Consider the following 14,094-nt stretch of genomic DNA (forward strand, 5'->3'; position numbering starts at 1 on the left):
GAAAACTCCAACCTTTAAGGACACCAATTTTCTTTGTGAATGAATAATGTATCGTAAAAAAATAAATGTTCTTCCTTAAAATACAGGGTGCATAAGTTTGGACACCCCTATGTTAAATTCCCATAGAGGCAGGCAGATTTTTATTTTTAAAGGCCAGTTACTTCATGGATCCAGGATACTCTGCATCCTGATAAAGTTCCCTTGGCCTCTGGAATTAAAATATCCCCACATCATCACATACCCTTCACCATACCTGGAGATTGGCATGGTTTAATTTCAGTTAGCCTAAAAGCTGGTTTAATTTGCATTGAGAGATGATCTTATGGAAAGTACTCCATGCCAATCTCCAGGTATGGTGAAGGGTGTGTGATGATGTGGGGATATTTTAATTCCAAAGGCCAAGGGAACTTTATCAGGATGCAGAGTATCCTGGATCCATGAAGTAACTGGCCTTTAAAAATAAAAATCTGCCTGCCTCTATGGGAATTTAACATAGGGGTGTCCAGACTTATGCACCCTGTATTTTAAGGAAGAACATTTATTTTTTTACGATACATTATTCATTCACAAAGAAAATTGGTGTCCTTAAAGGTTGGAGTTTTCCTCATTTTTTAAATTAAGGCATTAAGATAAATTTCCAAAAGACGATTTTTTATTCCTCTTTTTAGGCAACTTTAGCATGGGTGTCTAAACTTATGCATAGCACTGTAATTGCATAAGACTCTGGTGTACTCCTACAATACAATTTTGTCCATCATATCATGATACAGTGATTCTATTCATTGCCAGATATATATCTTGATGTACAGGTGAAACTAATATATTAGACTCATTACATGCAAAGTGAGATATTCCAAGCCTTTGTTATAATTTTGATGATTATGGCTTACAGCTTATGAAAACCTTTTCACAATATTCAAATTTTGAATTTAGGGTTTTCATAAGCTATAAGCCATAATAATCAAAATTATAACAAATAATTGTGTTTGTTATAATTATATTGAAATATCTCACTTTGCATGTAATGTCTAATATATTAGTTTCACCTTTTAAGTTAAATAACTGAAATAAATTAACTTTAGCACAATATTAAAATTTTTCGAGTTTAACCTGTAGACCTATGTGTAACAGAAGAGGCAAAACAGTGTTTGTTCACAGTATTTGTATTTATTCAAGACATTGTGATGTCTGTTTCAAAAACTGACCTCTGAGATGTACCTGTCTTGCAAAGTGCACAGTGCCTGAAAACATAACATTTCTGGACTTTTCTGGAAATAAAATAAATACATAAATAAACCCTTTTGCAGCAGCTCAGGCGACAACAGCACTTGATTTAAATTCGTGCTCTTTTGTCCATTCCGGATTAAATGAGGTCTGACGTTTCAGCATGTTAACGTTATGATATGACGAGCACGTGGAGGCTTGTTTACGTTTTTAACCAATGATATATCAGATATTTATTTGACGCCGCTTTCAACCAATCATTTGTTTGTCCAGAGATCTTACGGCATTAGACGCTATGCTGCTGTGTCCCAATAAAGATTCTAGAGCGGGGTTTTTTTTAGGCCGATTCAGCGCAACTCCAAAATGTCCGGACGTATGGCCACCCTACGTGCGAGTACGCCTGGTAAATCCGCCGTTATAATAGCAATCCGCCATGGAACAAGCGCTCCTGCTCTTAAAGGGAATGTGAGAGGACACTCTGATTGGTTTATTTCACGTTACGCCCAAACCACACCTATGAATAATGAAGCTACTTCAGACCAACCCATTTTAGATTTGCGTTGGGCGCAAGAGTAATTTATCCCGCCGGTATAATAGCAACAGCCCTCTGGATCCGCCCACAAAGTTACTTGCGTTTCGCGTTTGATACTTGCGTTTCAGATCGTTAAAATAGGGCCCATTATTTTTCACATATTTTACATTGTTGCAGCACCTCTCTTCCCAGTCTGTCAGTAACGCCGCGTTTACTCCTCTCCGAAGCCCCTTCTTCAGAAAACCACAATGTGCTCTGATTGGTCGGCTGGACCAGTGTGTTATGATTGGTCAACCATTCGAGCATGTTTGGGATATGTCACGCCCCTTACCATAACCGCGAGTTTACTAACACGCTACTAACTCAACTAAGCCAGGCTTCAACCCTTTGTCATTATTTAAATGAGGACTATTGTGACGTGTTCGTTCCCTTAAGAAAACTGAAGACTACACTCAAGGTATTTCAGGGAGTTCAGAAACAGTGTTTACTGATATGGAGAATAACTCGCTTTGTGCAGCAACATTACACACTATGGGAATTAAAACATTTAAAAAAGCCTAATAGGTCCTCTTTAAAAAGGAGATTGCATTTTTTTATCTAAAAATATTCATGTATGATTCATTTGCACTGCTTGACTAATAAATGCACTACTGTAAAGTGCATTTTGTACAAAATGAGGATGTGATTTGAAATTACAGTAGCTTCTGAAATCAACAGCGTGTGTCATGGTCTGAAGAGTTGCTGTAAGCGATTTCTTTATGAAATGGCACTGAGGGAAAAAAAACCCTGACGGATATCACTGAATTAGGTGTCCTGAAATATCACACTTGTCTCTGTGACAGCCATAGGCTCTGTATAAGTGACAAAAAAAATTAAATATGCCATTGTGAGCCATGCTCAGATTCTTTGTCTTGCCAATAGGAAGACTATAATGAGCTAGTTCTCACATGGCAGCCCATATATGGAAAGCCGGAAGCCGAGTGAGTCAGTTTGTTGTCGTGTGAAAATTATATTTTGCTACTGTTACTGAGGACAATTTTGAGAAACCTGAGATGACTTGTGCATCGTGCATTTATGGAAAAGTGGCGTGTCTAACTGAGCGGCCGTGTCTAGTGGAAGTTTTAGAATTCAGGAAGTTTCACTTGTAGCACATTTAATATAGAGTTCAGAGAAAAGCCAGAGTATCTTGCCAATGGCGATATGGAAAAAAATACAGGGATTTTCAATGATTGTGGTGATTTTGTTGGGGCGTGCATCTGCATATAAAAGAAGTATTAATAATATAAAAAAGAAGTATAAAAAGATATTTACTTTTGAAGCCTTTGAGTTTGAATGATCCTTTTAGGAAAAATGTGTGTGAAAAATATGCTTTACAACACACAACTCAAACCCCCTTCAGTAATAATAAGGTGTACGGAGTTTAAATAAATAAATAAATAAATGGATTGCAATAATTCTATTGTATTTTATTGTACGCTGTAAAGTGACAATAATAACCTTTATGTCGATATTTATGTCTTAATTTAACATTTTAAAATGTTAAATCGTCACGTTTTTATTTTGTTGGTTGGCAGGCAAAATATATGCGTTGTGTGTTTCAGAGTGTTCCTGTGTTCATTTACATGCGAGCAGCTCATGATACAGCGTTTTTCAGCGTCTCAGAGCGGCTCGATTCACAGGAAATGAACCAAGCCAAAAAACACAGGCAGAGATCCATCCGGGTTAGATATAGATTCGGGTGACGGTCGTTAAAGACCCGAATATGTGATACATTTTGGAGAAACATTCATGCATTTAAGGGCTAAAGAATGCGTTTCCCAGAAATCCTGTAGAATTTAAAGGGATAGTTCACCCAAAAAATGAAAATTAGCCCATGATTTACTCACCCTGAAGCCATCCTAGGTGTACAGTATATGCCTAGTTGGTGTTTACTCTTTCGCCATAAATCGATGTGTATGGCTGTCTGCCTTACGGAAGCTAGTTATTTTAGTTGATAAAGTTTTAAATATGGATATTTTTCTTAAACACAAACTCATCGCTTCGCTTCGCTTCAGAAGGCCCTCCGGAGCCATTTGGGACACTTTTATGATGGATACGATGCACTTGTATTGACTTTGAAAAAAAAAGTGCCCATTCACTCCCATTTTCAAGCTTGGAAGAGCCAGGACATGTTTTAATATAACTCAGATTGTATTCGTCTGAAAAGAAGAATGTCATATACACCTAGGATGGCTTCAGGGTGAGTAAATCATGGGCTACTTTTAATTTTTGGGTGAACTATCCCTTTAACCAATCAGATGACAACTTTAAAACGGCCAAAGTATTTGCCATTTTGTGTGCTTTATGCATCAGACGTCCAGCCAAAGGTCCGTAGCCTGAGACTAAGTCTGGTGAAAGTGGTCAAAATCGCTTCCAATACCTTTAAAATTAAAAAGTTTCCAATCAATTTTACTTATATTATGTGACATCTGAATGGATATAAAAAAATATATAAAAACAAATTGATTAAAGTTGGTTAGATCCATCAAAAATAGTTTGAATCATGAAAAATAGCTGTTAAATACTAAAGGAGGGGAGGGGCTGAATCAACAAGAGGACCTCGGTGATGTCATCTGCAAATTAAAGTCATTTCAGCACATTTTTCACTGGCGAATCATCCACAGGAACCTGCCGTAAGAAAGCAAACGGAGTCGAGTTTTGATTTAACGTGATTACGAGTTGTAAATAACGAAGACTATTCCCTTAATTACACACCTGAACTGAAGTACAACACCAGCGGTCTTCGGTAAGGGATGCGAGTGTGTAAGCGTAAGCCGGGGCTCTCTCAGCGCACGGCGCAGCACTTAACCCCAGGAAGCTCTGCAGGGACCGTCAGTGCAATTAGTGCACTGTAAGTCCCAGTAGATGAAAAGCGTCTGCTCAGCGGCGGCTGTAATGAGCACCGGCTTCTTTCACACTTTGTGTTTGACATGTTTGATGCAGCCTGGAATCGATGATGTTTGTGCTGGGCAAACAATGGAAGCTTCCGAGCTCAAACGAGAATGCACAGAGAGAGTCTTGGCTATAAGTGCACAGAAAATCCTTGGGCTATAGCGTGCGTGTTTGTCGGGACATGCCTTGTGGTTCCAGACTGAGTCTCCTTATGTGTATGTGTTCGGGGGAAAATTGCTTTCCAAGTCGTGATTGCATGTACAAAGACACGTGTGAAGTGTTTCCTTTCAATTTGTGTGTGTGTGTGTGTGTGTGTGCGTGTGCTCTTTAAGCTGTAATTGCGTCTGTAGAGTTGCGCTCCATCCCCGGGTGATTTATGGCTGATGCCAGCACAGAGCTAACAAGGGCAATAAATTCCCCCACTTGCTAGTGCTACTGCAAAATGTGTGTGCTTGAGTGTGTGTGTGTGTGTGTGTGTGTGTGTGTGTGTGTGTGTGTGTGTGTGTGTGTGTGTGTGCGCGCACACATTTACAAACATTCAATTATGTCATGCGGAGTACAACATGCAAACTGCCTTTTTGTGTTCTTGCACTTCTCGCTGAGTCTCTGTCCTGTCCTCATTCTTTCCATCAAATCTGCACAGACACACAGCTGTATGCAAACAGTCGGATAGACTCTTCATTGAAATAGTGACAGGTCAGTGACACAGAGTGCATGGCCTTTGACACTGGTTCGCTACACTTTGACCCCTTTGAGTGTCTACCCTCGGCCAGTTCGTGTGCGGGCATGCGATTGGATTCAACTTGTATTTGTCTGTGCGTATATGAGAGGAAGAAACGGTGGAAGACGAAAAGGTGAAGAGAAAAACAAAGGTATGTTTTGATCATTTATGGTTGCAACCATAGAAACTGGCTATCAAGGATCCTGTAAATGTAAATGTTTGATGCTGAACCGTCAAGTATCGCCTTATACGCCGTATAATACCCGCAGTGCCAAACAGAATTGGAAAAATAAAAACTGTGCATCAAACAGTGTTTCAAACAAGTTTTAAATTGTGCATTTATATTAATCTCATGCCTCATTGAAGCTTTTCTGCACTGAAAAATCCTGGTCTCAAGAGTTCTTATTTAGATGACCTGCTGCATTAATTAAAGCGCATGAAATATGACTGCACCAACTAATAAAGAAAATATATGTATAAAGGTATTAAATATTCAAAACCTTTAGAAAAATATCAATACACATTTGTTAGCCGCTGTTGGAATGTTCAGTGCTGCTAAATCAAAACAAACTATTTTGCTGAGGTTTTCTCGTTGCCTCAAAGCGAGCCTTACACCTCAAAATCACAACTTAAAATGACACCTGAAGTATCTACACTGCAGCCTTCACAAAAAATAAAATAAAAATCACGCCTCAAGGCAGGTGTGATATACTCAAAGACTCAAAGTCGACTCATGACAGACACTGATCCACCAGCTGCCAGGACACAAATCTCACAAAAAACATGTTTTTAAACCACTCTTAACACTAAAGTAGAGAACTGGAGATACTTTGCTTTGTTGCTGACAGTGAGTTGTAGCAGGGTTTTAAAAAGTAGAAGGTGACTGTTCTGCACCATTGTGTGTGAATCATGCCCTTTAAAGGCCATGGTGAACCCTCTCGTTTCAGTCTTAACAGAAATGGACAGATATTCATGGCTTTGCCTCCATTTTCTTATTCCCTCGCTCCAAGGAGAGGTGAAAGACCACGGGAGATCTGAGGGTCGTTTTGAAGCCTCTAGATCATTTTCAGGCAGCTTGCGGGTGAGTAGACGCACACACACACACACACACACACACATGGTTTCTTGCTGGTTATTAGCTGGTGCAAAATGGTAAACAATCTTGGACCAGGAACATACCAGTTTAATGTGGTTAAGATGTGTTTTGGAACATGGTGGCTGATCAACCAGCTTGCACTAGCTAATGATCAGCTTGGGTCTATTAGAAACAAGCTGTCAAAACACAGCTACCAGCTTAAAGCTGGATTTTCCAACAGGAACGATTCTTTTATTACACACACTTAATTTTCACAGTTTATTGTACCTCTGCCACCTTACAGGCTAACGGATATCACATGCACTATTATACATTCATCTTGCCTTGTGGATTTATTGGTCTCCTAGACATAAACAAATGTGAGAGGTGATTGCCCGTGCAAAACTAGCGTGTTGTGGTTGAATGCCAGAATGTTGCTATGTGATTGCCAAAGTATTTTGATTGTTTTTTAATATGTTGCTATGCGGTTGCCAGGTAGTTTTAGTTTATAGGAAGTTTTATATTGGTTTGAGTCAAAGATCAAACTCATCTCTTATTTTGTAGTCCATAGATAAAGCATCGGTGCTTTCGACAATATAAGTAAGTGTATGGGAATTATTTTAGCCAATTTTATCATTAAATAATTATTGTTAGGAATTTGTTAAAATCCCTAGCCCTAAGTATAAATAATAGTGATGCTTGCCTTAAGAAGCAACACTAATAAACCCAAGATGCTATCGATTTACCTGACAGAAAACGCACTGTCTAGGGGAAAGAGAGAATGACAGAGTGAGAGAAAAGGGGAGAAGGAAAAAATTGAAGGTTAAAGCTAAGTGTTTGGGTCAGACAGAATGACATGACAACTGCAATAAATGTAAATAAAAGAGCTTTGTGTGGTAATTCAGTCTACTCGATGGAGGCACAACACATAAATCAACCTCTCACACACACACGTTTCGACACGTACACACATATTTCTTTATGCGGAAATCATTATTCGCCGATACACACACACTTACATGGACCCACTTTGTCTAACATAAAAACTGGACAAAAACAAATGACACTTTCAAAACAGTGCACATGAACTGAATGCAGAGTATAAAACATTAACCATTACACTATCAAAATTTCCATCATACTTCAATCTTTCCCCCTCCATCTCAACTGTCAAAACTCGACCTAAATAAAATGTAGGCCAATGCAGTGTTTAACTGGCCTGAGGTGACAGATAAACCACTGAAGCCTGTTCACTCTTCATTTGTGTCCCAGGATGTCACCGTGAGTGGCATATATCTCAGTTTTTCCCTCCCATAGTATCTCTATTCAATTTCCAGTGATTACACCAGGCAAAGTTGGCTAGTTAAATCAATACATTAATTTGACTCAGATTCTGAAAGACCGCAGCTAACTGTACAAGGAATCCATATATTAAACAAAATTGGCAGCACTTTTGAGCGTTGAATGAAATTAAGCATTATAAATTTAATCAACACATACCTGTTTCTTCATCAATGGTGAATCTTCCGAGACCACTGCCGTCACGAATGGAATACTGCACCTCGCCGTCCCTTCCTGTGTCGTCATCCCGTGCAGAGACCTGGAGCACGGAAGTCCCGATCCGAACGCTTTCTTTTACTGATCCATTCATGGCGAAATTTGAGAAATATGGTGGATACAGGTTTTCGTTGACATCCACAACCTCCAGTTCAACAAAGCTAACCGACAGGAGCGAAACAGGTCGGCCTTTGTCCTTTGCTCGAACTGTTAGGTTGAAGAACTGTTGAGTTTCGTAATCCAGCTCCTTGGTAAGACGAACGGCACCGCTAGTCTTGTCGACCTCAAAACGGCCATCATAGTCATTAGCAAGTGAGTATCGCACCTGTCCTCCAAGTCCAAGGTCAGGGTCTTGTGTGTCCAACCAGGCAATGACAGTGCCCACTGGAAGGTCTTCTAGTGCACGGGCACTGACGACACTTGGGATAAAGGCAGGTGGACAATCATTAACATCCTCAAGTGATATTTTAAGTGTTGCTACAGAAAACTGTTGGGCTGCTCGCTCTGCTCGATCTCGTGCTTCCACTTTTAATATGAACAAGGGGACTAACTCTCGGTCCAGCTGACCTGCAACATACACAATCCCACTGGAGCTGTTAATGCCAAACTGTGATGTGCTGGTGAGTAGAGAATACTGGATCTCCCCATTGAGACCTTGATCTTTGTCAGTAGCTTCCACTTGAATTACTTCGGTACCAATAGGAGTGTTTTCGGGAATGCGGGCTTGGTACCCACCATCTTGAAGAAATTGAGGTGCATTGTCATTTGCATCTGCTATGTAAACTGTAAGAAGCCGCCAGGTGGATTTTTGCGGTTGGCCTAAATCGTACAGTGTGATGTTTAGAAGGTAGCGGTCAGTCTTTTCACGGTCAAGAGGAAGGAAGATGCTTATTATACCATTCAGAATTCCAATAGTAAAACAACTGTCTGTGTTACCATCAGCTATGGCATATAATAGTTGTCCATTGAACCCAGTATCACCATCAAAGGCTTTCACCTGAAACACACTCATGCCAACTTCTACATCCTCGCGTACAGTGATGTCCGTTGGGAAGGATTTGTCGAATTGAGGTGATTGACGGTTTACAGAGAACAGGTCAATAAAGCCTTCTTCTATTTTGGGTTTACTGCTAGCTTTGGATTTCTTCAGAAGTTTCTCAGCTAGTCGTTGGGCTACTCTTGTTTCAGTACAACTAAAGCTCTTGGGCGGTGTCTTCCCCTGCACTACTGATATGTTTACAAACATTGGATCAGAGAAGTGTTCCCCATCTGTGGCAGTAATTTTTAGATTGAAGGAGTTTTTGGGTGCCACAGTGTTGAGTGAGTGGTGTAAGGTCATGACACCAGAATCAGGGTTTAAGTCAAAGTACCCTCGCTCATTCCCTGAGAGAACCTTGTATTTGACTAGCTCTAGCTCATCAATGTCTATGGCAGACATTGTGGTGATGACCTCACCTACCGGAAGGTCTCGAGAGATTACGCCAACGCAGGCCACTTTCTCAAATAGGGGTTTGTTATCATTAACATTCTCTAGGTGCAGAGTGACGTTGACTTCGCTTTCACGCCTATACGGGGAACCCCAGTCAGAAGCACGAATCACAAAACTAAAACTCTCTAGAGATGATTCAAAGTCCAGCTCCTGTGTTGTCGTGACTGCTCCGGTGAACTGCTGCACACTAAATGGTAATGGTGTCAAGCTAGCCATGCTGTATGTAATGTACCCGTTTTCCCCATGGTCACCATCAGAAGCAGTAACCACAACAACAGTAGTGCCGACGGCAACACTTTCATTGACAAATACCTCATAAGACTGTTGAGCAAATAAAGGTGCATTATCATTGGCATCCTCAAGAATGACTCTAACCTTGACCCTAAGGTCACTGTCTACTTCTAAGACCTCTAGCTCAAATACTTCCTGTGTGAGTTGGGTGAGCCAACGTGCCGTGCTGATGACACCTGTCATGGTGTTGATGCTGAAGAACCCTGAATCAGCAGATGGGGTCAGGATGTACTCTGCATCATCTGGCTCTGGCTGGAGTTTAACAGCCTCCACAACAGTTCCAGGAGGGGCAACTTCACTCAAAAGAACCTCATATTCATCCTTCTGAAAAATGACTTCTGCCGGGGCTGGTCGTGACAGTCGTAAGTGCACCGTGTGCACTGCAGAGAACTTTTGAGGTGTTCCCCGGTCCCGAGCCTGCAAGCTGAGATTTAGTCCAAATGGATAGCTGTCCCAGTTGATTTGCTCTGTTGCACGAAGGACAAACTCATTAGATCCTGTCTGACTAACTTCCTCATCCACCATTTCTTTACTCTGTGCCTCTGTCCTTTCAATGCTGAAGAGCTCAAGAAGATCCCCAGCCACAAAGCTCACTGTTTCAATCTCTCCATTTGCCCCTTCGTCAAGATCCTCTATGGTGATCACAGCTACGACAGGGGACTTCTCAGCCCATGCAGGTGATAATGTAACAACGCTCAGTGTGGGCACATGCTCATTAATCCGTTCTACATGAACAAAAAGTTTGGCTGTACTGCTTACACCGTTATTCCCATAGAGCTTCATTCCCCGGTCCACAGCTTGGATTTCAAGATCATAGCGGCTTTGAGTGTCAACATCCAGCTTCCCACTGAGAGAAACAACTCCGCTAGTCGGGTGCACAGCGAACAGCTCCATTCGCTCCTTGAAAAAGTAATAGAACTCTCCATTCGATCCTATGTCTGCATCCGTGGCAGTGACCTGAGCTATGCTGGTGCGTAGGGGTGTGCTTTCTGCAATGGTAACCGAATACGTGGTAGGGGAGAAAAGTGGTCGAAGGTCGTTCATATCCAAAACCTGCACACTAACTTTAGTCCAGGCCTCTAGTGTATCCCCTTTAATGGAAGCTTTCACTGTCAACAAGTAGTTGTCCTGAACTTCACGGTTCAAGATGGCAGCATTCCCCCCTTTGGTTCGTATCCGCAGGAAGCAGAAATCACCCAGAGTGTACTCCTCGGCCTTGAAGAATCCTTCCTCGTCCCCAGAGGTGATGCGGTACCTCACCTCCCAGGAGTGATACTGGAGAGGGACGCCCATGCGCACCTTGCTGGCGGCGTAGGTGCGGGCGGCTGAGTTCTCGTAGACCGACGCATGGTACAGTGGTTGAGTAAACTGTAGGCGGGACCTTTCACCTTGGCAGTGTCCTGGAGGCAGAGAGAAGAACAGCAAGAGGGCCAATTGTAGGAGAATGGCCCATATTCCTGCCCAAAGGGCCATGCTCACTGCCATCCCATCACCAAACCCATCCTGGAGACAGAGAAAAAAAAAGAGAAAATGCATTAGGCAGAGCAAATGACATGACAACACACAACCTGACCTTTTCATATGTGAAGCTCAGAGGTCACTAGGGATCAGTCAAAAAGATCCAACACAAGCAAAGGAAGTTGTGTACCATAGAAGGGCTGGTGCAACCGCAAGCCGAATGACATCACTACCCAGGTCTCAAAATGGACACTGACACACAATTATATACTACAGAAAAACCAGGAGGATGCAATTCAGGAAAATTCACTTACACACACTATACAGAAGAAGAAAAAAAACAGCAGGAGAATGCAAGTCAGGAACAAAATAATTATAGAGAACGAAAAATCAAAAATATAACACACACACACACACATTCATTATATGACATGGTTTTAAAAAAGCTCTTGAGAAAGGACAAAATGTTGTAGATTCAGCAATATACTGGGTATGATAAAGTGCTGCTGGAGAGGAAGTCTGTGTGTGTGGGTTTACTTAGCTATACTTATCTAACAAAATAGTCCCAAGAAGTTAGCTGAATCTGAAAGCCTTTGGGTATACCTAAATTGGAAAAATTATTTATACATCCAATAAATATATATTTTTTAATTCTAAAAAGTTTTGGTAAGGATAAGTAAGTTATAATTAGCGTAATACAATACCATAACAATAACAGTCAAAGGTAGTTTCTCAATTTGTATTGTTTGTGAGTTTGTGTTTGCAAGTAAGGCGTTTTGTATATATGTGTGTGTGTGTGTGTGTGTGTAGGTATGGTACGTCAACTCTTGTTTTAGACACTGATTGTTTTGTGTGTGCCCTGCGGACAGTTAGGATGTGTTCCAGTCCACAAAAGTGCAACACTGACCTTACCATGCACACACACACAGTGTCCAACTTTTGCCCACACAAAAACACACATGCACACACAAAAAGGATGGAGTTGCTGTGGTCAGCCCACACATGACTCAGCACACACACACACACACACACACACACACTAATGATATCCTACAGCACACTCACCAACTCAGTCCCACAAATTGGAAAAGACACACACACACACACACACACACACACACACACACACACACACACAAACTCAAAATGCAGAGATCAGCTTATTTTATTTCTCTCGGTTCTTTCTCTGTCACACTCTTTTTCTCTCTCTTTGTGTCCACACTGACAGACAGGCTGTCAGATTAAAACCAGCAGGCATTTTGGAGCAGTCAAGGTTCAGTACGCAAACAGCATCTTGTCTCCCCTAAAGCCTTGTTTAGACTGACCAAATCTCAGGCTCAGCTGGCCGGAGACTTTACACAACACAATAAAAATGCATATCATAAGCCCAACACAAACACCGCAGTTCATACTGTAAACACCTCCACAGCTACATAGCTAAAAAAAGTTATTCAAAAACATTTTCTGAATGTTCAGTTTTGCTTATTGGTATGTTAAAATGTCCTGTTGGACTGCAGTACAGCAACTTCAAATGAGGTTCTTGCTTGTCTATACATTTGTATACATTTTTTACTCAACATTTGTATTAGCAACTTCAATTGTGCTGTTGAATATGTAGTAAAAAAAAAAAAACTGCTTTATATAGGGTAAAATGTCAACATTATTTTAAATACTCATTGAACAATTAGAATTGGAACTATAAGCGTTTGCATATGACCGCCTCCAGCACAAGACAACTACACTTTAAGCGCAAGGCAACTACGCTCATTTCGTATCGTTGTCGCCCCCGCGCGCTGCACGCCTCACAAGTGTTCAGTCGACGGACAGCGAGTGGGTCTGTGTACAGGGAAATTACGATGCCACGCAGATGTGCTGTTCCTGGCTGTGGACAAACAACATCTTTGAATACGCTGCCGAAAGATCCAGACGTCAGGGGAAAATGGATGCACTTTATTTTTTGCGGACGTCCCAGTCACGGCAGTGTTCATTTAAGCGTTTGTTCTATAAATTTTAAGGATGACTGTTTTGAGGAAAAAATCCCAATATGATGCTGGCTTTGCCAGAAAAAAGTCTGTGCCGACTATTCTGGGCTCAACAACGACGACGCAAACTTACTTTTTATCATGGCTAATATAAACACATTCGTATAAGAGAATCTTGAAAATATGTCGCCTTTCTAGTAGGCCTACATGTGATAGAAAATGTAAAATGTTGCCTTTATCAATGCTGCATCTTCAAAGATGGCCTGCGCATGCATTTTTGTCCGTGGTAGCCTACACCCTATCATTTCATTGGAATTAGTTAAATAATGTTAAACTATTAGCAAATTAAGCTATAGGATGATTATGTAAAAAAAATCCGTTTTCAAGTGTCTCGGGTTACAATTTTGTTATTAATTCAAAATAGTTTCACTTTCCATGTGGACACGGGCTGATCCAGTCTTCGTTGTTGTGGTGATGGTTCATGTTCCTCTGATTCCGGCTCAAACATAATAAAGTTTTATCATTGCAAGAGCCATCGCTTCGCATGCATCACCCGCAAATAAACAGTTGCGCCGAATCCGCAAATGTTCTGGCTGGGGGCGTTAACGTCAGATGCATAGGCACTGACGTTAGCCAATCATAACAGTGGGCGTTAACACTGAACTCTTAAAGGGGAAACACCCCCAAAACAGACTGTTTGAATCAGAGGATGAGAAACAGGGTGGGAAAAGGTCATAAATCACTACATTTAAAAAAAAAATTGTAAAAAAAACTATAGTAATACTATAATTGCACCTAAGGGAACATAATAATAATAATAAAAAAAAACATGTC

General features: G+C 41.0%; 1 protein-coding gene across 1 annotated transcript in view; it reads right to left on the reverse strand.

Moving 5' to 3' along the window:
* Nucleotides 1-14,094, reverse strand: part of fat3a (FAT atypical cadherin 3a) — a 156,741-nt gene that overhangs the window by 80,366 nt on the left and 62,281 nt on the right. Inside the window, exon 2 of the mRNA XM_079609080.1 lies at nucleotides 7,984-11,323. Within this exon, the coding sequence (XP_079465206.1) occupies nucleotides 7,984-11,305 (3,322 nt within the window). The 5' untranslated portion in view covers nucleotides 11,306-11,323. The remainder of the gene's footprint in view (nucleotides 1-7,983; nucleotides 11,324-14,094) is intronic.

The sequence above is a fragment of the Phoxinus phoxinus genome (genome assembly GCF_949152265.1).
Source record: "Phoxinus phoxinus genome assembly, chromosome: 4".
Classification (NCBI taxonomy): Eukaryota; Metazoa; Chordata; class Actinopteri; order Cypriniformes; family Leuciscidae; genus Phoxinus; species Phoxinus phoxinus.